General features: G+C 46.5%; 1 protein-coding gene across 2 annotated transcripts in view; it reads right to left on the bottom strand.

Annotated features, from left to right (window-relative positions):
* Positions 1-287, bottom strand: part of DMXL2 (Dmx like 2) — a 147,345-nt gene extending 147,058 nt beyond the window's left edge. For both annotated transcript variants that reach the window (XM_075897231.1, XM_075897232.1), the window contains exon 1: positions 155-287. In XM_075897231.1, coding sequence (XP_075753346.1) covers positions 155-241 — 87 coding nt within the window. In that variant the 5' untranslated portion in view covers positions 242-287. The remainder of the gene's footprint in view (positions 1-154) is intronic.
* Between the last annotated feature and the right edge of the window lie 22,806 nt (positions 288-23,093).

The raw sequence follows: 23,093 nt of genomic DNA, 5'->3' as shown, positions 1-23,093 counted from the left end.
TTACCTCATCCCACTGCCCCAGCGAATTACCCCGCCCTTAATTACTCCATCCCACTGCCCCAGCGATACCTCGCCGGCGCCCTTCATTACCCCCTCGCAGCAGCCCCGCCGCCCTCAGCCAGCCCCGCCCAACAACCCCCCGCGCCGCCCTCACCGTGAAGGGGGTGTCCCCGACGCTGCCCACCGAGTAGCAGTTGTCGCCGGGGTTGACAGCCCCGGTGAGCACCTGGTGCAGATGCATAGCGGCCCTGCGGGCTGCGGCGGCCCGGGCTCGCCGCTCTCCGGGGCCGGCAGAGCGATGCGGCGCGGCGCAGAGGTTGCCAGCGCCGCGCAAGACCCGGATGGCTCCCTCCCGCCGCACCGAACGGGAACCCACCCACCCGCGCGCGCTCGCGAGTCCGCTGAGGGAGATGTGGCGCGCGCGCGCACACACCAGGTGAGCGGCTGCGCGCCCAGTGCACTCGCCGGTGGGCGTGGGTGGGGGCACAAGGCCGTGGCGCGCATGCGCGCGCCTGCAGGGCGCTGTGAGAGAGGAAGGGGAAGGAGGAGGAGGGAGTAGCAGAGTGCGTGGGACCGCCCGCCCGCGCGTGCGTGTCGTGTCGTGTCGTGTCGTGTGGCAGGGATCGCCCTTCTCCAGCGGGGTACGAGTCTGAGCGGAGCGCTCGCCCGACCCACAGGGCAGACGGAGCGACCCGTGTGAATGGCGGCACCCAGCGCGTACCGACTCGGGGCCCAAAAGTCAGGGCTGCAAAGAGCGGAGTTAGGGGGGAAACTCTGTGCAGCAATTGGCTCAGAGGAGAAATCGAGTCTCTCTCTCCCCAAATCCCAGGCAGTGGTAGGGATATATTTCTGCAAATTATCAGAAACGCCGAGACTCGGTTAAAAAAACGGAATGAGCCTGGGAGAACAGGGAGACAATCTGCTTCTGAATTAGAAAAGGGCATTTTAACAACGGGGTATAAAACCCATGCTCAGAGGTTTGAATTACTGTGTGCTTTGTACAGGCCTCTTGTGTGCACTACTGTTCCTCTTTATACAGCTTGGGATACCACTAAAATATTTGTGTTGCTAAATTTGACAACAAAGCCAAATACTCTTGACTTTTCTTCCTCCAGAAACCCCACTTCCTCCTCCTCTTCCTCCACAAGTCTATGTAGTCCTCTGGAAACCATGAGCTTACTCTTTGAATTGAACACCTGGGTCATGAGTGCCTCTTGTGCTGTATCCAGGGGTGGGAATACCTGCAGTGTGTGTGTGTGGGGGGGGGGGAACTAAGCAGCCGTTTCGTATTTCCAGTACTTATGTTCAGCATGCATTTAATCATTGAGTGGTTTAAGTTGCAGCTAGCTATTGTTGATCTCAAGAATGAGACTAGTAGTAAGAGGAAAGGTTACTGCTTTCTGTGTCAGTGAGATATGTATATCATGGTGTACCTATAGTGGGGGATAGAGGACTCCATATTTCTCTTTTAAGTGCTCAAACTCTACAGTTCCATTAACTGGGACTAGGAAGAAAAGAGCAATGCTTTGGAGTGGTATTAGTTGGGGTTTCAGAGGGGAATCAGGGTATGTCTACATTACCAGGTTTTGTTGCCTAAAACTGCCTTTTGTCAACCAAACAGCAGGGCTATGTCTACACAGCCCTGTTGTGCAAGAACCCGCAGAGCATCCACACGGCCTTTTTTTAAGAGGAATAAGGGATCTTTTGGAAAAGGCTTTATTTTCCGAAAGATCCCCGTCTAGACTGGCGCTTTTTTCCGGCAAAGCCCCGAGCCGTAAAAAAGCGACAGCCATTTTTATGCAAATGAAGCAGGGGGGGATTTAAATCCCCACTTCATTTGCAATTGCGATGTGTCTAATTTGCATCCCTTTTATGGAAAAGGGATGCAGTCTAGACACAGCCCAGTGGTCCGGCTGCCAGAACCGGAGGAAGAGGAGGGCGACCGGTCCACTGAGGAGGAGGAAGAGTTGGATGGCAGCCAGACCCCACCGGCCCAGCCCAGCAACCAGGATGTGTCCTGGGCCTCCTTAGAGGTTGGCAAGGGATCTTCTGTTGAGTGTCGCAGCTGCAATGCACTAGGGCGGAGGGAACAGGGGGGCCACGGGGTGGGGGGGAGGGAGGGAGCAGCACACGGCTCCACCTGGCCATGCGGCGCGCAGCACGTGCAACCTCATGCAGCCAGACCGAGTGGCATGCAGATGCAGCAGCCAGCCCCAGCACACACCCAGGACCCCGGGGGTCACGCATGCCCAGCTCAGGGGAGGGGAGGCATTCCAGCCGGGAGCAGCCCAGCCCCAAGTGCGCAGCCCTGACCCCACACAGCCCAAGGGGTGCCGCACACAGCATGCCACCACGGCCACCCATGGGACACGGTAGCTGCCCCAGGTGAAGGCACAACAGGCCCCCTGCACCTGTGGACCCTCGGGCCCCCTCGCTCCTCCTGGGGGAATCCCTCCATGCTGTCCACACCTGTCCCCAGGCATCGTGGCACAGGGAGGAGGGCACGGGCCACCCAGAACACCATGGGGCAGGGCTCACTGACTGCCTCACTGTCGTCTGCTTCTGCCGCACCAGGATCCCTTGCCAGTGAGGGACCCTCCAGCTCTGTCCTGCCGGAGCCAGGGCCCGTCGCAGTGCTCCCGGGACCGCCACCACCTGCTCCGCTGCCTCGTCTGCGTGATTGAACACATGCGCGCTCACTCGCTGCTACGATCTGCGCAGACAAGGTGTGGTGGGAGCGGGTGTGGGGCCAGTACCTGGAACGCTGCAACCACGTGTGCACCCTCTTGGGCACTATCGCAGAGCGCACGGGCCCTGCACTGCAACACATCGTGGCCGGCTCCTCCCCTCCCCGCTGTGGCCCTCCCTCCCCGGCATGCCCATGCCCCCTCCTGTGGCCCCCCGACCTCAGAACCTCTTGGTACAGCCCACCCCAGCCCAGCACGAAGGGCACCGGGACCCCTGCACCCGTGGCGGTGCGAGAGGCCACCCGTCCCACTCATGAGGCCCTCCCTGGTCAGAGCCCTCCTCTCCCTCTCCCAGTTGAGAGCTTCCCCCCCCTCCCCACAGCCCACCCCTTTCCCCTTGTAAATAAACGACTGGCACATGTTACCCAAGTGTGTGCTATTTATTGGGAGGTGAGAGAAGGGTGGGGGAAGGGCTGGTGATGGGAGCGGGAAGTGGGGAAAGGAGGGAGCCCTGCGGTCGGAGGCGTAGGTACGTAGCACCTGGAGGGCTTCCTGGATCCGCACCCTGTCACGGTTGGCCTGCCAGGTGGCTGTCCGAGGCTGCTGGTAGGCCTGACCCTCACCTGCCATCCACCCGGGGAGGAAGGCCTCTCCCTTCCCCTCAATTATGTTGTGGAGGGGACAGCACGCTGCGATGACCTCCGGGACGTGCTGCACCCCCAAGTCCAGGTGGGTCAGAAGGCACCTGAAGTGTGCCTTCCAGTACCTGAAGGCACACTCCACGGAGTTGCGGGCCCAGTCCAGGTGGGTGTTAAAGGCGGCCTGGCTGTGGTCCAGTCAGTCCATGTACGGCCACATGAGCCAGGCCATCAGAGGGTACGCCGCGTCCCCCTCGATGCATGCTGGCATGCTGACACCAAGGTCCCGCTGGGGGAAGTAGATCCCCGCCTCCAGCCTATGGCACAGGCCCAAGTGCAGGAATATACAGGTGTTGTGGGCTCGGCTGGACCACCCTACATAAATGTCTTGGAACCGGCCCCGGTGGTCCACAAGGGCCTGGAGCACCACCAAGCAGTAGCCCTTGTGGTGGATGAACCAGGCTGCCCGGTGCTCTGGCACCCAAATGGGGACATGGGTACCATCTACGGCTTCCCCGGCGAGGGTGGCGTCCAGGTTATGGAGGCAGATGACCCTCTGGAACAGAATGTCATTGATGGCCAGGATGACCTGCAGAGGGGTACATGGGAGCACCCAGGATGCACCGAATGAGACACGATGGGTACAGGGGCCCTTGTGCCGTGCCCATCCCCATCCCATGCATCATCCCCCCCATGCATGCTGTGGTCCCCTCCCCTGGAGGTTCCCCCAACTGGTGGGTCTACTTGAGGGAGGGATGGCATGACCCTCTGGGTGTGGAGCTTCTCCCTGCCTCCATACCCGCCCCCCGGCCTGACCTCATCCCTCCCCCTGGGCTGGCCTGCAGACCCCTGGGGGACTTACCTGCCAGACAACCGTGCTGATGGTGGACCTGCCCACCCCGAACTCACCACGGAGCGATAGCTGTCCACGGTGGCCAGTTTCCAGAGGGCAATCGCGACCCTCTTGTCCCTGGGGATGGTGGGAATGCGGGAGTGAGCCAGGTGCGGAGCTCATGGAAGGTCCCCCTGCGCATCTGGAAGTTCTGCATCCAGTGCTGGTCACCCCATTGTCCCAGCACCAGGTGCTCCCACCAGTCCCCACTGGTGTCGTGTCTCCATAGGCACCTGTTGGTGGTGGGGTGGGAGTGCCCAAGCCTAGCTGCGGCATTGATCACAAAGGCCTGCAGGTGCTGCCCAGTCTCCAGCTCCTGCTAGAGCAGCGTGGCTCCCTGGTGCAGTTGTTCCATGGCCTCGATGATGGCCGTGAGGGGACACTGGTGGCCAGGGTCCTCCAGGTCCATGCCTAGAATGGCGGGCCAGGGGGGCAAGGGTGGCCGGGGGCAAGGGTGGCCAGGGCCAGTAGCCCAGGGGCTGTGGTGCCCTAGGCATCACGATGTGAGCTCTGTGCGGCACGGCTGTGGGTCTCACTCCCTCCAAGAGGTGCCTAAGCACGCAACAGCAGGGAAACGGCTGTCCGGGGGTCCCTTTAAACACTTTTCCCAGCGGGGGTCCGGCGCATGCCCACAGGTGCTGCTGGTGACCTCTTGCCATGGTCGAAGTGGTTCTGGGGCCACATTCTTGTGCAAGGGCGTCCTGCCAGTGTGGACACTTTCTTGCGCAAGAACTCAGCGTTCTTGCACTGCGCTTCTGGCTGTGTGGACGCCCCCTTGCGCAAGATGTTCTTGCACAAGGAGCCACCAGTGTAGACATAGCCCAAGAGTGCTCACACTGCAATGTGACTTTTGTTGGGAATAAACACCCACTTTTGGTGACAAAAAGCTTTCACTTCTATGAGTGGCTATTTTCTTTTGTGCTCCTGAGGGATGTAAAGTTTTATTTGGCTAATCGAATAGTTGCTGCAGTTTGCATCCACTACTTGATTAGTCAATAAGGGCACTTACCCCTTTGAAGTGTAGCAATGGCTCCAAGGCTGCAGGCAGCATTTAAAAGCAGCAGTGCCTAATGAAGCCTGGGGTCTGGCCCCAGGCTCCATGCAGTGCTGGCACTTTGATGCACTGCTTCCTCTTCCCACCCTCTTGCCACCTCTTTCTTATTCAGGCAGCTGGGCGGGAGCGGGAGGGGGGGAGGAAGCGACTAGTCAACTAGCCTGTTGATTATCCTATACGCATTTGCTTATAGCAGTGGTCACTGACCAGTAGATTGTGATCTACTGGTAGAGCTTGGAGCCTATGACAGGTGATCCTGACTTTTTTGGCCAAGTGCCAGTGCTTCAGCTGCCTCTCCCCCCACTGCTGCTAAACTCCTGCCCTTTGCTTTGGAGTTCCCCATCTCCCTGGGGAGCCTCCTGCTTGCTTTGCAGGACAGGGGAGGGAGAGGAGGGATGCTGATGTCAAGGTGCCCCCTCCCACTCTGTATCCTTTCTCCACAGAGCACAGAGGGGGCACAACAGGACTTGGAATGGAGTTTGCTGGCTGCTTTTGGGAGTGGTGCAGGGCCAGGGCAGGGGTGAACCTGCCTTAGCCCCACTGCACCACCACCCAGGAGCCACCTGAGGTAAGCAGGGCCCAGTTGGAGCCCACATCCCACATCCTAGCCATGAACCCCCTCTTGTACTGCAAGCCCTGAGCACCCCTGCATCCAAATGTTGTCCCAGAGCCTGCACCTAGAACCCCTCCTACATCCCAACTGCCTGCCCCAAGAGCAGCTCAGAGCCCCTCTCACAAGACCAAAGTCTGCACCCCAACCCTCTGCCCCAGCCTGGTGAAAGTGAGTGCAGATGGGCAAGAGAGGGAAGATGAAGTGAGCAGAGGTGGGGCCTCAGAAAAGGGGAGGGGAAGAAGTGGGCTAGGGTATTTATGGTTGAGGTAGATCTTGGATTGCACTTAAATTAAAAAAATGATCTCGTGCTTAAAAAGGTTGGAGACTACTGGCTTATAGGACAGTTGACTAGTCATTCATATCCCTACCCCTCCCTTTATTGTTGACAAAGAGTGTGAACTCTGCTGTATGTTTTGTTGACCGAACTGGTTTCCACCAGTATCCCACAGTGCCTGCCCTGATAGTTTTGCTCAGTTTTTTTTATCTCTGGTGTCCTGCCAGTATGTGCCTCTCCCCTTTCAAAGTTCTAGGAAGTATCTGACAGCTGCTCCCTTTGGGGAAGAAAGAAAGAAAAAAAATATTGTAAATCTCCTGTTCTGCCCTGCACTGGGAACACAGCAGCAGGCAGACTGCTGTTGCATGGAGAGATGGCAGATTACTGTGCTGCTTCAACATTCCTCAGCAGAAAAAGCTCACACAGTTAATCGTGATTCTGCTCCAGGCAGCTGAGGATAATTTAGAGGTAATCCCAAAATGCACAGGGCTCAGCTCTACCTTCCCTCAGGACAGCACTGTGGAATACATATCAATCGTGCATTGATCACATTGTTGATGATAGTGCTCCCAAAGTGGACATGATCCCTCTACAGAGGGAGCAAATGTGAACATCCTCTGTTGATTTTTTTTGTTTTGTTGACTTTTGAGTGTCCTCATAATCTGTCAACAGAGTTGATAGTGTAGACATTATTAAACAAGGAAGAATTGTTTAGTATCAATTTCAGTGAAGTATAAAAGACAAGAATTCCACTGGTACCTTAGCTCTTGTAGGTATGTTTCTATTCAGTGTATTTGTAATGGACGGACCTGTTTACAAAAGGCTTGCAAAGTAAGTTACTCAGGGCTGAAACAACTTTAAGAATGTGAGGAATGCTGCATCTTGGAAGAAGAAAAATAACCACCAATGAACTATAAACTATTTAGGTGAATAGCCATTGCATAATCCACCAAGATTTAAGGAGATGCTATAAGGTTGTCTTTACAAGATTGCACCCTGGCACTTTGTTGCTTTCTTCAAAAAAGATTTTATTACACCTTAATTTAATATATAACTTGAATTGTATAATATACAGATAAATCAAGCTCATGTTTTCAGTGACCTACTAGCAAAGCAAATTCAGATGGAAAAACATTGCCATTAATCACTCTGGGCACTTCAATGGCAGTAGTCTTGGATCTTGAATATTTGAAGTCAGTGGAAGTTTTTGTCAGATCTCACAGGAAATATGATCATGCCCTTACGTATGCTGCATAAATTTGGTGTGATAACTATTCTTTGGCTCTCCTAGCATGCTATCCAAATGCAAAATTGTTACTTGTGGTGCACACAGATGGTTCTATCACTATTGTATTGCACTTTCTCTGATCAAGGCTCTCTCCCACTATATGCATGCTATTAAAATTGATGGCTGTGTCTAGACTGGCAAGATTTTCTGCAAAAGCAGCCGCTTTTGCGGAAAAACTTGCCAGCTATCTACAATGGCCGCTTGAATTTCCACAAGAACACTGACTTCCTACTGTCTGAAATCAGTGCTTCTTGCGGAAATACTATGCTGCTCCCATTCAGGCAAAAGTCCTTTTGCGCAAAGCTTTTGCGCAAAAGGGCCAGTGCAGACAGCTCAAATTTGTTTTGCGCAAAAAAGCCCCGATTGTGAAAATGGCGATCGGGGCATTTTTGCGGAAAAGCGCATCTAGATTGGCACGGACACTTTTCTGCAAAAAGTGCTTTTGCGGAAAAGCGTCCATGCCAATATAGACACTCTTTTCCGCAAATGCTTTTAATGGAAAACTTTTCCGTTAAAAGCATTTCCGGAAAATCATGCCAGTCTAGACATAGCCGATGCATTTTATTTTTTTCTTAGTGAAGTGCTAACATAAACTAGCTATTTAAATTCTGAAGTGGTGTTTCTGCCTGGAAGTCAATGGAGCCATGTCATCTGACACTAGCTGAGGCTCTCACCCTTCATGGAGAATTAATACATTTAGCCATGGCATGTAGTGGAGTTATATGAAAACAGTGACGCCTGAAGAAAACACTAACAATTCAGTAAAGCCAACACTTGCAGCTTTTGATGCAATTTCAGAGAGCACCTCCAGAGCAGGTCATACCATCCTATACAATTGGATGCAATTAGTGAAAGAGTTGGTTTCGAGTCCAGTCTTCTATTTATTTAATGATACTAAGGCTGCCAGTAATTGCTGCTCACATGCCAAATGTGAAATAGACAGCAGGACATTAGGCTAGCTGGGCCTTTGGTCTCACCCAGCATGACCATTCTTATGTAACTTTTTCTTAATCTTCTCTCAATGTTTTATTGGCCAACTTGGTGAGAAACCACCTTTTCAAAATGCTAGCCCTTTTTGACGTTCTCATGTATCCTTTTAGATGACACATTGTTGAAAGGCATTTCTGGTTCCTGATCCTTCCTCACCTTGCTAAAGAAGCTTCCGTTATCTCAAAAGTCAAGATAAAATAAATTGTATTCCAAAATCCCTTTGAATCTTTGCCTTCCTGACAGCTTTACTCTGTAATTTCTGTCATACAAGAGTTTGAAAGATGATTCAAACCTACCCTCCACAAAGTTGGATAATGACAATGCTGAAATAATTTTTAAAATACGTCCTGCCAGATTGAGACGATAACTAATACTTTCTCTAAGACAATCAAAGAGACAAAACCACTGGACTTTCAGCTAGTTTTAGGTATTTCTTGTCTGGAATCCTAATTGGAGGCTATTCAGGTCAGTCCTTATTAGCCTAGGTAAACTGGGTGAGATAAACTACAAATGGGATTATAGTGCTTTTTTCAGCAAAGTTACCTTGCAGTAAAACAAAAGTGCAGGTAGCTTTGGAAGAGTACAGATGTGGTCAGTGTCTTCTATGAACAATAAATTATTCACAATTATCTAGGGACTGAAACATTTTCAGATCTCAACTAAAAACCAGGGTTTTGTTTGTCTGGGGTTTTTGTTGTTGTTGTTTTTGGCTAGTACTCTGCCACTATCCTAAAGTCTGAACAGTGTCCTTTGCCACTCCGCTGCTGGCAATTTGTATACAGTCCAGTGAGTATTTTATGCTTTGAGTTACAATAAAACATCTAAATAAGGCATAATTGCATCTTTCCAAATATTTTTATTCTTCCCAGCTTGATCAATTTCTCCTCCACACCAGCTCTAGTCTACTCCTTGTGGAAGAGATTCTCTGCCTTGTGCAATTCCCATGAGTGGTACAAAGTGAGTGTCAAATTCCTGCATGGGCATCATATCCTTTGCCACCATGACAGCTGTACACTTCCCACTCTACAGCTCCTGGAGTTGGAGGGGAGAGGCTGAAGCATGATGCAGCCTCTAGATGACAGATATTGCTAAGGTTCCAGATAGTTTGTATTGGAGTATCCCCCAACCTAGTTATCTTAATGTTCCTGGGAACAATAGGTACTTCTGCCCACTCCCAAATACAAATATTTGAGGCTCCATTAATCTATTTATGGTTACTAAACATCTTGCAACTTCTTTATTAAGAAAGAATACATAAGCTCAAGTGTCTCACTCTGAGTTTATAAATAGTTTTAAACCTAATATCCTAAGACAATCTCTGCTTAATACTTTTGGAAATCTGGAAGGGGTTGATTCTGGTCAATCTTTGTAGGATGTCCTTCTGTTGTGCCTGTTTGTTTTGTAGGATTTATATTTAATCTTTTAGGATCCTGGCCTAATTACCAGTTGGAAGAAAAAAGAACTGTAGCTGAGAGTTAAAATCCAGTTCAGGAAGAAGCCAAAATATACTTCAGTCTTCGCTGCAGTGAGTTTTACCATATGTTCTAACTTGTATAATACTTTACTCTGAATCAGACTAGAAATATCATTAATTTTTTTTCTGGAATGTTTAGATTCTTTAGTATGTCCATCGAGACTGTTGACTGATCTATATCTTAAACTGTAAATAAAATGTTCTCCTCGCCCCATCCCAACCTACTGTCACTATGTAAATGTTTTTGAGCATTACATGGCTGTCCTTTAGTAAACAGTCATGTCCCAGTCTTGCAGTCTGAATTAAGACTATTTTACTGAAATAAGACTTCTTCTATGAGTAAATATTAATCACCTGAGTAAAAGTAACAGTAAAATTTCAAAAGCAGTCACTGTTGACCTAACTCTGCTCCTAATGAAATTTAAAGGAAAACCATTTGTCAGTTGATTTTTGATTGGAACAGAGGCCAATGTTGAGTTCTTTTGAAAATCTTTCAGTTAGTGAATAAATGACCTATTATTCATCTAGTTTCCAAGAGTGTATTTCGTTACAATTCTGAAACAGGCTTTTCTCTTTTGAGTTATTACTTGTCCAGTGTTGCTTATCTTTTCAGAATGTCAGGGGATAGCATCTATTTCTTCTCCAGAGGGAGAGAACACTATTGACACTTCTGCTGCTATTACTGATTATTAGCAAATTTTCCTCTGACAGGCCACTTAATTGACCCCAAAGTTTGTGTGTTTTTTTTAAATAGCATTTACTTTGTTAGCCACAGAAGTATTCTGTTCCATCATGCATTCAAATGACTGCTGCATTTAGTGTCCTAATCTACAGTGCATCACTAGCCTGGAGCTCCTGGGAAGTATCCCTTAAACAGAAGCTTTCACAAAGAGAGCAATCATCACTATAGTAAGAGGATAGTAAAGCAGTGAGAGGTATTTCCATGAACTAACCTACAAAATATAGGCATTCGTTAGCAAATATCTATTTAATTGAGGTACTGTACTACAGTTTTCCTTTCCACGTAAAAATAGAATGTGCCTCTGTTCTAAAATGTGTAGAGCTCCTAAAGATGAATGACATACTGCTGAGCATTCTTCAGGTTTGTTGTGGTTCACAACTCTTCCAACATACTGTCATATTTTAAATTATTCATAACCATTAGCTTATTACAAGTGTTCTGGGCCAAATTCATTACTCTTGTTACCTAACTGACTTCATGAAAATATGCCAAAAATAGTCTTAGCTCTTTACTGATAAAGGTGCAGGGAATTAGACAAATATTGATATTTGGTGATAACCTGACCAGATCACAGGAGGTCAATATTGTCTAGCAGCATTACCACCATATTGCATATGCCAAAACCTAAAATTACTGCCATTGAAGTGCCTAGTGTGATTAATGGCAATGTTTTTCCATCTGAATTTGCTTCGCTAGTAGGTCACTGAAAACATGAGCTTGATTTATCTGTATATTAACATGATTAACATTATATATTAAATTAAGGTGCAATAAAATCTTTTTTGAAGAAAGCAACAAAGTACCAGGGTGCAATCTGGAAGTCCTTTCTCTGGAAAATACACCTTTACTTGCATAGGAATTTTATTTAAACACTTAAGGATTGGACAATATAGTGGTAAAAGCAGGAATATTTCCACTGCTTACCGGGCTCTTAGAAGACATTTAGGGGTAAATTAGAGCTAAATAACAGCACAGAACACTAAGTCTACGTCTACACTGCAAGGTTTTTGCACAAAAACCAGTGGAGCGTCCACACCTCAAATGCACTTTTGCGCAAGGAAATCAAGAGTAAAACGGCAGAACAGAGGGCTTTTTCCACCGTAGGTAAGCCTCCTTTTACGGGGTATAATTCCCTTTTGCTCAAGAGTTCTTGCGCAAAAAGGCAAGTGTGGACACTCCAGAGGGGTTTCTTATGCAAGAAACCCCTATAGGAAAAAGCACAGGTGGACGCTGTCTTGTGCAAAAGCACATCACTTTTGTGATGTGCTTTGAGGTGTGGACGTGCTCTTGTGCAATAAGTGTTTGCGCAAAAACTCTTGCGCAAAAGGCTTCTTGCATAAGAAGCATGTACTGGAGACGCAGCCTAAGAGCCAGGACTGGTGGCTGTAAACAAACTTTATGGGACTGCAGGAAACTTTAGGTAAGTGGACATCCGACTAACTAAAATCATGCCAGACCACAGATGTTGCAGGACCACAGGGTGCCATACCAGAGAGGTTCAACCTATAATTATTATTCACATTGTGGTAACAACCAAGAATCCAGGTCATGAACCAAGACCTCATTGTGCAAGATACTGTACAAACAGAGCAAAAGGTAGCCATCAAAACAACCTTTTAAGATTATTTTATAAGAGCTCTGTGTTGCCAGCGTTCTCTATTCACCAAAGAAGATCCAGGCCTTGATATTAGGATACACACCTGGTAAGGGCAGTTATTTCTTTCATGCTCCTGAAAACTTTACTGTTCAGGTTATTTCCTGCCTTTCATATATTTTTTTTTCATTATTCTGTACTTGAAACAAAGGTAGTATAATGTAGCCAATCCCCTTTAGATGCACCAGTTTCCTCATTTCAGAACAAGAAAGCTTGTTATTATGAGGATTTGAAAAAAACATGTTGGTTCTAATGTCATGTTCAACTCTTAGAGGCAGATACTTGTGAACAACATGTTTTTATCAAAGAAGTAGAGAAGGGTGAGAACATTGGAAAACATGAGATCTGTGTTTTTTTTAAAAAAGGAATCTGGGTTGGTGTTCATCCTTCTCTCCCCCTCTTGTATCACACTTAGTTAAACCGGACTGAAGGATGATGTGACTGGCTTAGATCTTTTAGCACTAACTTGTCTGGTTGCTCACAAAGGATTTAAGGCACTTAATCCAAAGCATTAACAAAAGTATTTTTCTTCTGTAGTTAAGGAGGGCCCTGTAGGTTGCCACCAGTGCCACTTTATTTTTCCACGTCAATCTCGCCATAAGCTTGAGGCTTTCATTTTCCTGAACAGATAATGATACTCCTTCATTCTCACAAATGCAGGTGGAGCCTCTTCCCCTAAGCTACCCCACAGGAGAGTATTTTCACAGATATCACTGATTGGTATGCAGTGATGCAACAGCGTCAGTCCAAAGATATTAGAAACAGATGGATAAGGATATATTTTCATCTGGATAAACTTAGATAGAAGTTGGCCCAGCCAAAGATACCTCATCCACCTTGTCTCTTTTATATCACTAATATATAGTGATTCCCCAGGTGCAACTATATCTGGGTGGTAAAAGAGCAAGGCCAAAGTAAACCTAATTTTGGAGTCTTGGTGTTGTTCAATAAGACCTTGGACCTTGATAGAACTAGTTAATTTTTAATCCTATGGTTCTGCCTAGGTTGATCCTGTGTGTTCTTTTGCTGTATTGTATGCTTATGTTACACACAAGTGCAGTGTTCAAAAGTGCACATTCTTTCAGTATCAAACACATTGAAACAGTTCATATGCAATAGGAAGAGTTGCTGTATTGATGATAACATTTTATTCCCCCCTTGTCTAACCACAAATAGAAGAATTTGACATTGTACATGTTGGAGCACTGTTCATTTGTGGATCTCATCTTATCCAACTTTATCAAGCCCTTTGAAACTGGAAGTGCAAGCCTGTGATGGCGTGGATGTAAAATACGGGATTCTGAGTAAAATTACTTCTATGGTCAGTTTTCTTGACTGGCCTAAATTATGATTTAATGGAATGACAAATTGTTGTATTACTGTTTGCATACAAATAACTTTACTGACAAATGAACCTCTCCATATAATTTATTTTCTATGGGACTCCATGTCTTGGAGAAATGAGGCATTAAGGGGAAATGTTTCATGAATTGACCCTAAAAAGATCTCTTAAAAAAGCTCTTTTAAAAAGCCCCATGCATTCAGTAAAATGAAACCAAGTATCATCATGCTCTAGTAAGGATTTAAATGGTACATCTCTGAAAGGCAGGCATCTTCTGTCCTTAGGAGATAAAGAAAGCTATTGCAAAGGTTTATTTATAGCTTAAGCTTGTATCCAAGAACTAAAGAAGACCAGAATGAGCCTTCCTGTCATCAACATACTATCACACCATTTTCAAGCCGAGGCTAGATCTTCATTGCTGATTTCCCTATTATAACTAACTATAGCAACACTATAATAATGGTTGAGGAAGCAGAAGCATCACTAGCCCGTATGCTGAGAAACTTAGCCCAGAGTGCCGAGCAAGTCATAACATTTCAGCTGCAAACAAACATTAGAAAAGTGAAATTCAGTAAACTTTTGTTTTTTGCTTTTCAAGTAATTTTCAAATTGCTTGAGTCTCCAACTTTGATATAGAATTTTTAGAGCTTGATCTCATTTTCTTTGGTGTAAATGTAGAATAATTCCATTACAGTCCGGTGAATTTGCACTGATGTATATGAAATTCTTGGCTTTAGCCTGCAGTGGGAGAGATCACCTATGATCTGACTGAAAAAATGGTTTACTTCCGAATCTAATCATTTATTGCTTCTCCTGGAGCATGGTGGGCTTTTTTCACATTAGCCAGAGTATGTTGTGAGAGGAAAAGGAAGGGAAAGTGCACCACCTCCAAGCTAGCACACATTCGGCTTTGTTTCCTTGCCTTGTATCTACTATGTATTCCCACCACTAGAATGGTGGGTCAGAAAAAAATGTTATCTTTACACCTCTTTTGTACTGGTATAAATGACAACACAAAACACAAGGCTATAGAGAATTAGGCCTGCAGTATTAGGTATGCCATGGAGTAGGGATGGGCAAAATACAGCCCGTGGACTGGATCCAGCCTGCCAAGCCACCGGATCTTGCCCATTGAAACCTCAGCCATTCTCCCTGCCTCCACAGCTCTCTGAATGCTGCGAGTCTGGGGGCAAGAGGGAAGAGACTTCACATACTGCCCCTGCCCCAGCACAAGCTTGCAGGCTGCCTAGGCTTATTGGTTAATCTTGATGACTACACCCATTCTCCTCCTCCCCCCTCCCTGCCTCCACATCCTCTGTATCAGAGGCAGCAAGAAGTGGGGAGAGGGGGCTGGTGCCAGTGAAGAACTGGCTTAAAAGCCAGCTCCCCTCGAACACCAGATTGACCTGGGCCCTGCCCTCCCCCGTATGATAGAGAGGCAGAATTATGAAGGGTGAGAGGGGCAGGCTGGAGCCAAAATGGTCAGGGAGCTGGCTTTCAAACCAGCTATCTGCATGTGCTGGTGGACCCGCCTGCTTCCTCCCTTCTGAGTTCCCCCAGCACCAGCTCTGCGGTGCCGCCTCCACTTCACCGCACTGCTGCCTCTATCAGAAGCAGCAGCATGGGGGGGCAGGAGCAAGGGGGGCTGGCATGAAGCAGCCTCTGGCCACAAGGGGCCTGAGCTCCTTGCGGGTGCATAGTGGACATAGGCTGCTTCGCACCAACAGCCCCTGTCCGTGTAGGGGTTCAAGTTCCCTACAGAGTAGTCTTTGTCTGTGGGGAGCTTGACTCCCTCACAGATGAGCTACTGCCATCCCACACTGCTGCGTCTGTTACAGCAGCAGTGCGGGGTGGCAGGAGGCAGGCTGGGAGCGCATTGGCTGCTGGCCCTGCGCCTGGGGACTATTGAATTGATGTGTAACCTCTAAGTTTTCATGTGGTTACACAACTATTCAGTTATACTATATCTAACATTGCTAGTGCTCAGAGCCATACATGGTCCTCACAGCTAGCGTAGGGGCAGGGATCCTGGCTGGGGAAACTGCTGGGCTGCTGGCTGGGAGCACTTACCTGGACCCTCAGCTCCTCTTCCTCCCCTCCCTCTCCAGTACACCTCCACCACCTCCTAGACTCTGTACCCCCTCCTATACAACCACCTCCCAGATCTTGCACCCCTCCTGCACTCCTGCCTCAGGTCACATTCTTCAGCCCTCCTCCCAGATCCTGCACTCCCTCCTGCACCAATCCTCCAGGTCAGAATCCTCTCCTGCATCCATACCCCACTCCCAGAATCTGCACTCAAGTCTCCTGCCCCAGGTCACAACCCTCTGCTTTACCCAAATGCCCCCCTAGATCCCACACCCCCTTGTGCACCCCAGCCTCTTATTGCAAGCTCCCTTCTGCACCCAACCTCCATCCCAGATCCTGTGCCTCCTCTGTTAATATCATGGAAAAGTACATCCCTTGACCATTTACCAAATTCTTAGAGTGGTCCTCACCTTCAAAAATTATTGCCCACCCTTATCATGAGACTGTACTTAGGTGCACTACAGGAGGAGCAGGGATTTATCTGGTGCGAGCCTCCAGACACTAATTGTTACAAAGAGAGGGCAACCTTCAAATTCATCTGACAGTGCTTTTTTTTAGGTGAATGAATGCCATGGGTTACACTAGTCAACCTACTTGCAGTGTTGCAAGCTCAATGATTTTATCAAGAGTCTTCCAATATTTGGTGTTTTTTCCCTAAAGCTCATGAGGCCCTGTGATTACATGAGAATCTCTGCTTTCATTTTTTTAAAGTTTTTTTTTCTCATGCTTGCAGAGAAAAGTTTGAAAATGTGAACCCCACAAGTTCAAAAACCAAGAGGCAAAGAAAAAAAATGTAACGTCCTATCTTATGACTTTAACTCCATCTAATGAATTTTTTTGTGGAGCAGGGAAGCACCTGACTCTTAATTTTTTCAACACCTGGGCTACGTCTAGACTGGCATGATTTTCCGGAAATGCTTTTAACGGAAAAGTTTTCTGTTAAAAGTATTTTCGGAACAGTGTGTCTAGATTGGCACGGACGCTTTTCCGCAAAAGCCCCATTTTCGCGATCGGGGCTTTTTTGCGGAAAACAAATCTCAGCTGTCTACACTGGCCCTTTTGCGCAAAACTTTTTTGTGCAAAAGGGACTTTTGCCCGAACGGGAGCAGCATAGTATTTCCGCAAAAGGCACTGATTTCTTACAGTAGGAAGTCGGTGTTTTTGTGGAAATTCAAGCAGCCAGTGTAGACAGCTGGCAAGTTTTTCCGGAAAAGCAGCTGATTTTCCGGAAAAACTAGCTAGTCTAGACACAGCCCTGGAGTTGACAATGCTCTTTCATTGTGAGAACAGGAATGGCATTTTCTTTTGGACTAGCGCATAATATAGACCTTCCTCGCAGGTGATTGATAGTGAATAGCATAACTGCTTCCCCCTCCTTATTTTTATCTAATTTTATTTAGATATACAGGTACCACTTGCATGAAATTATAACAAGTAAATTAACTTAGCAGTCAGTGGGAACCCAGCAAAATGTAGGCTTTGTATATGTTAGGGAAATTATGACTTTGCAACTCATCACTGTTGAAGGTCTGATAACAATGGCAACAGCAGTAGTTATAACTTAGAAAAAATTGGGATTTTCTCATCTCTGGGTATGTCTACACTACAAAGTTAGTTCGAACTAACAGACGTTAGTTCGAACTAACTTTCATAGGCGCTACACTAGCGCTCCATTAGTTCGAATTTAATTCGAACTAGGTAATCCTCATTCCACGAGGATTAAGCCTAGTTCGAACTTACTAGTTCGAATTAAGGGCTGTGTAGACCCTTAATTCGAACTAGTGGGAGGCTAGCCCTCCCCAGGTTTCCCTGGTGGCCACTCTGGCCAACACCAGGGAAACTCGTCTGCCCCCCTCCCGGCCCCGGCCCCTTAAAGGGGCACGGGCTGGCTACGGTGCCCGTGCCAGGTGCAAGCCTGCCAGCACCCAGTCAGCAGACCCTGCACCTGGCACGGATCGAGCCACCCACCCGATGCCCCCCAGCCCTCCCCCTCTTCCCGGGACCAGGCTGGCGGCTACCGGGAGCTTGACCGGGACTGCAAGAGGCGGGCACCCACCTGGGCTAGTGCAGACATCGTGGACCTCATCCACAGTCTCCGCACTAGGCACAGGAAAGTGGCCAGCTAGGGCAGGAGAGCTGCCAGCCTGGCCACCCAGGAGCAGGTGTGCAAGAGAATCAAGGTGGTCCAGTGAGACCCCCGACCCTGAGCCCTGAGCTTACAATGGCCGTCCTGGGTCAGACCAAAGGTCCATCTAGCCCAGTAGCCTGTCTGCCAACAGCGGCCAACCCTAGGGACCCTGGAGGGGATGGACCGAAAACAGTGACCAAGCAATTTGTCTGGTGCCATCCCTCTGCAGCCTTCCACAAACCTTGGGCAGGGACACCACTCCTACCCCCTGGCTAATACCACTCCATGGACCCAGCCTCCATCACTTTATCTCACTTCCCTCTAAACTCTGTTGTAGTTCTAGCCTTCACAGCCTCCTGCAGCAAGGAGTTCCACAGGCTGACTCTTTGCTTTGTGAAGAACAACTTTCTGTTACTAGTTTGAAGCCTGCTACCCATTCCTTTCCTTTGGTGTCCTCTAGTCCTTCTTTATGGGAACTAATGAAGAACTTTTCTGTATGCACCCTCTCCACCCTACTCATGCTTTTAGAGACCTCTATCCTGTCCCCCCTCCGTCTCCTCTTTTCTAAGCTGAAAAGTCCCAGTCTCTTTAGCCTCTCTTCATATGGGACCTGTTCCCAACCCCTGATCATTTTAGTTGCCCTCCCCTCTCCCAGCCTCTCTCTTCCCCTTTCCCACCTCCTTTTCCCAGTCTCCCCGAGTTTTGTTCAATAAAGACAGATTCCATTTTGGAAGACACGTTATCTTTATTTTGTACATCAAGAAGAGGGGCTAGGGAAGTGTAAGTGGAAGGAGGTGAGGGAGGAATGGGGTACGAGCCCCCGATGGGGAGGACTGGGCTGGCTCTGCGGGCTTCTGGGGGTGGAAGCTCTCCTGCAGCCCCCCAATTACCCCCTCTCCCCAGATGGCAGCCTGCGGCAAGTGCACTCAGGGCACTCAGGGCACTCCAAGCCAGGACTGCTTTGCAAGCGGGGCACCCCTGAGAACTGTTTGTCCGGGGTGGGGGTCGGGACCCTTTAAGCACAGCCCTCGGCTAGCCTGAGACAGCATCTCCACGCTCTAAGTCCTCCTCTGATGCCCTGCCGGCATTGCTTCCGGCCATCCTTAACCCCGCTTCAGGGTCCACTTAATGTGGACGCGCTAGTTCAAATTAGCAAAACAATAATTCGAACTAGTTTTTAGTTCTAGATGCGTTAGTTCGAATTAGCTTAGTTCGAATTAGTGCTGTAGTGTAGACATACCCTCTGTGTGTAAAACTCTCAAAAGCAGCCAAGGTCCTTTTTTTGAAAGGTATTTAGGTGTAGATGTCGGTAGTTGCTTATTGGAATTTTCAAAAGTTTTTAAGTGTTTAATTCATTACTTTAAAAATCCCACTAAACAATTAATGACTTTGGAGGCTTATAATCCAACTCTCAAAAACAATTTAGTCATCTAGGAACCTAAGTCTCATTGTAAATCTTTGGATTTTTACTGCCAGTAACTTAATGAGCACAGGGCAAAGTTTTGCAAATTGGCTGAGTAATGGTATTCTTAAGGGTTTGTCTATATTAGGAAATTGTTTCAAAATAATAACTCCTATTTTGAAATAGTGTGGCTACACTATAGGAAAGCCTTGAAATTAGTCAGAGGCAGGCTCTCTTAATGTAGACACACTACCTCAATTTAGAGCTCCAGGAAACACTGGGGAGCAGTTACTTTGAATGACTCTGGAGAGTACATTTCTATCACTATTCTGGAGAGTAGTTATTTCAAAATAGCAGCAGTGGAGCATCTACAGAACCGCTATTTTGAAATAACTATTTTGAAATAACCATTATTCCTTGTGAAAAGCAGGAGCTGTTATTTTGAAATAACCAGCTCAGTTGTTATTTTGAAATAACAGGGTTGGTAGTGTGGATGCTCCGTTTATATAGACCAGGGCTAAGTGATCTTTTAAAAGCCCACTTTTGAAAGGTCACCAAGAGCAGCAGTGTGCAACCTGTGGGGGTCACAGCTGTCTTTGTGAGGGGTCACAGTGCTGTGATCCAGCCAGCCGGTATTTTCTGCTTTTCCCGGCTCAGCGCCGGACGGACATGTGGGGGGAGTGACAGGGGAGTAGCCCGGCAATTAAAGGGGCCACGACTGCATTTCGGTGGCTCAGTGTTTTGGGGTTTTGTTTTGTTTTGTTTTTTCCTCAACAAAATGTTCCTGGCGCAGTGTTTTTGCTCAACAACTTTGGGTCCAGTATTTTTGGTGACACCATCTGGTAATTCGAGGGTTGTGAATGGAAAAAAGTTTGCGTATCACTGACCTAGAGCTTGCAGCTTTAATTTTTGCTACTACTGTGGGAGCAACAGATGAAGATCCAGTGTAAAAATATTTATGGATTTAGTCCATTATTTTGATTTCCAAAGTGTTACATGTTCTTCAAAATCTGCCAAATATTTAAATTTGTTCTACCTTATTTCTCACATTCTTTGCAGCACTTCTAAAATATTTGCTTTTGTTAAACAAACACTTCTACAACACTGTAATATTCTTTCCTTCTCCTTTCTCTTTGTTTTTCACTCATCATGTTTGAAGTAGGATTAAAAAAAAAAGAAAACAAAGGCTGGAAAGTAAAACAGCGCTCAGTCTTGTACTTCTGAGGATTTGTGTGTATCAAATAGATGTCCTCTCTTATCTCTACCCTTACTTAGGAAGCTGACTCAGAAGCATTGTCAGGGCAGTGGAACATAGGAATTGCCAGAATGGATCAGACCTGTGGTCTGTCTAGTCAAGAATCTTCTGACAGAGGCCAATGCTAGTTGCTTCAGAAGTACAAGACGTCCCCCTAATAGACATATAGGGAATAATTGCATTTCCCCATCTCATCACTCTTCCTAGCAAAGGCTCCTTCCTAATCCTTAGCAGTTAGTTTGGTTTAAGCCCTGAACCATTAGGTTTAATAATTTTTCCATGCTTTTTTTTCATTCACTACTATAATTCTGGATAGTCTTATTGTTCACATAAACATCCAGGTTCTTTTAAAAATCCTGGTACATTCTTGGCCCTCACAGATGTCTTGTAACAATGAGTTAGTTCAATGATCTAGTTATAAAAAAGTGTTCAATCCATTTTGAATTTGCTGCCTTTGGTTTCATTGAATGTCTCCTATTCTTGTGTTGTGAGGGAAAGCAGATGTTTCTGATCTCTACCTTCCTTGGCTCAGTCTTTCTTTTATTTTTACCTCTCATGTTACCTAAGCAATGTAAATCATTTCAATCCCTCTTTTTATGAGGTTTTGTTCCATGCTCTCTCCTTGTTCTCCTTGTGAAATCTCTGATTCTTCAGTATCCTTTCAGAGCTGGGGTGACTAGTAATACACACAATATATTTAGTGTACATTGATTTTTTTTTCAACTGACCAATAATTCTGAGCCACATGATTTATTCATTTGGGTGATTCTTTGACGGACTAATTGTTAACTCTGCTAATGTGAAAATACTGAAGTGTTAACCCTCTGGCCTTCTTAACATTCAAGAATTAAACCATTGGTTGCCCCCGTATAGAAAGCAGTTAATCATGCTGTACTGCTTCAGTGGCATGTGAGATGTCAGCTGTTCTTTTCTGTAGAAGAAACAGACTGCCTTTCTGTGAGGGAAAATAACTTCAGAGATTCATCTGTTATTAACTTGCTAATGGAACAAACATTTTACATGTTTTGGTCTGGTAGGTCTGTCAGTGCAAATATGAATAATTTTGAAGTGGATCAATAGAATTGTCAATGCTCCCTCTCACTAATATGCCTCTGTGTGACAAATCAATATGAATTGAGTACTAATGCTAGCTAATGACAGAATAGATTTTTATAAATATGAGGGAAGCTCTTTTTTTATGTGAATTTCATCAGGGAAATGGAACTGTGCATACATTTAGAAAGAACTAGCGCTATGCATGAAACAGAGTTTTTCCTCATGCAGAAAATGTGCATTTCCGAGAATATTCATTCCAAGCTGGAAAGAAAATTCAGAAATGCAAAACTTTGTGCTTTATGGGATTCTTTGCAGTTTTCCATTAAGAGGAGCAAGATGGAATTTTTCTAAAACTTCTAGGTCAGCTGCCTAGCAAGCCTAGGAGATGGAGAACCAAGGAAACTGGTCTGGTTGTTTGGGTTTCTGTTGTCTTTCAATGAAATCAACTTGTTCCCATGGAAAATTTCAGCACTGCCGTCAATATTTTCTGATGGGAAAATTGTTCCATTGGAAAACTTTTAAGTGGCAATAATAGTAGTAATCTTTTTTCAGTGAACATTGGTTGTATGTGGATGAACACCAATCAACTTTTAAGGTAATGAACTAGGTTTATATCTGTTTTATTTAATGGAAGTACTGGAAAGTCAGCTTGAGCTGCCTCTCATTTTACAAATTTTGGAGGCTTTGAAACCATCAGGAATACCTCAGTCATGAAATTACGCAGTGCAGAGATCGGTAGCTGACATAACTTACTCATCATGATGTGTATGGTTCTTTTTATTAAATTTGTATAAGTTTTATTAAGGTTTTACAGGATCTAGTGCAAAGGGTTCTAATCTGTAAATGGAATTCCTAGGTGCAACTGCACTACAAATAATAATAAAGCTTAAGTAATAAAGACTTTCTTAAAGATGACTGTATAAAGGAACAGAACAGTGATCATGCCCTTCTTTGCTGCTTTGTGTGTGGGCTGAGTCCCAATCTCATCCCATAAAGAGGTCTCAGTCTGAGCTAGTGTCACAATCTTCCTAGAGTGTGGCTTTATTGGTAATTTATTAATAGTAGCATAGCATAACCCTCTACTTAGGCCTTCTCCTTCTTGGTGACAGTTGTACCCCATGCAGGACTTCCCCATCCTAGCTCCCTCTCCTCTGGGAGAGGAACTTCTGCTTGCCCTAGATCAGGAGGGAGAGTTAATAAGCCTCACCCATAACCATGAGCCTGCAGGAGACTTTGTGTTTTATGCTCTAATATCCGCTCAAGAGCCTTAGCAGCCTTTTGCAACAATGTACAGAGGGGCATTAAATGGAGGTCTTAGAGCTCCTATGTGCCTGTCATTTGCCTACCTTTGCCTAAAGCTGAGGCATCAGGAACATATTTAATGAGCAAAATGTTGTCTATTTATTCATTTGCTAGACTAAACCACACACATGAGGTTCCTCAGAGGTAAGGTCAAGCCAAATGCAAAATTTTCCAGGAGCTTTCAGATCCTACATCAGTGAATAGAATAGAATGT

Source organism: Pelodiscus sinensis, chromosome 14, assembly GCF_049634645.1.
Source record: "Pelodiscus sinensis isolate JC-2024 chromosome 14, ASM4963464v1, whole genome shotgun sequence".
In the NCBI taxonomy this organism is placed as follows: domain Eukaryota; kingdom Metazoa; phylum Chordata; order Testudines; family Trionychidae; genus Pelodiscus; species Pelodiscus sinensis.
The sequence above is the reverse complement of the archived record's forward strand: the minus strand, read 5'-3'. Positions and strand labels throughout refer to the sequence as shown.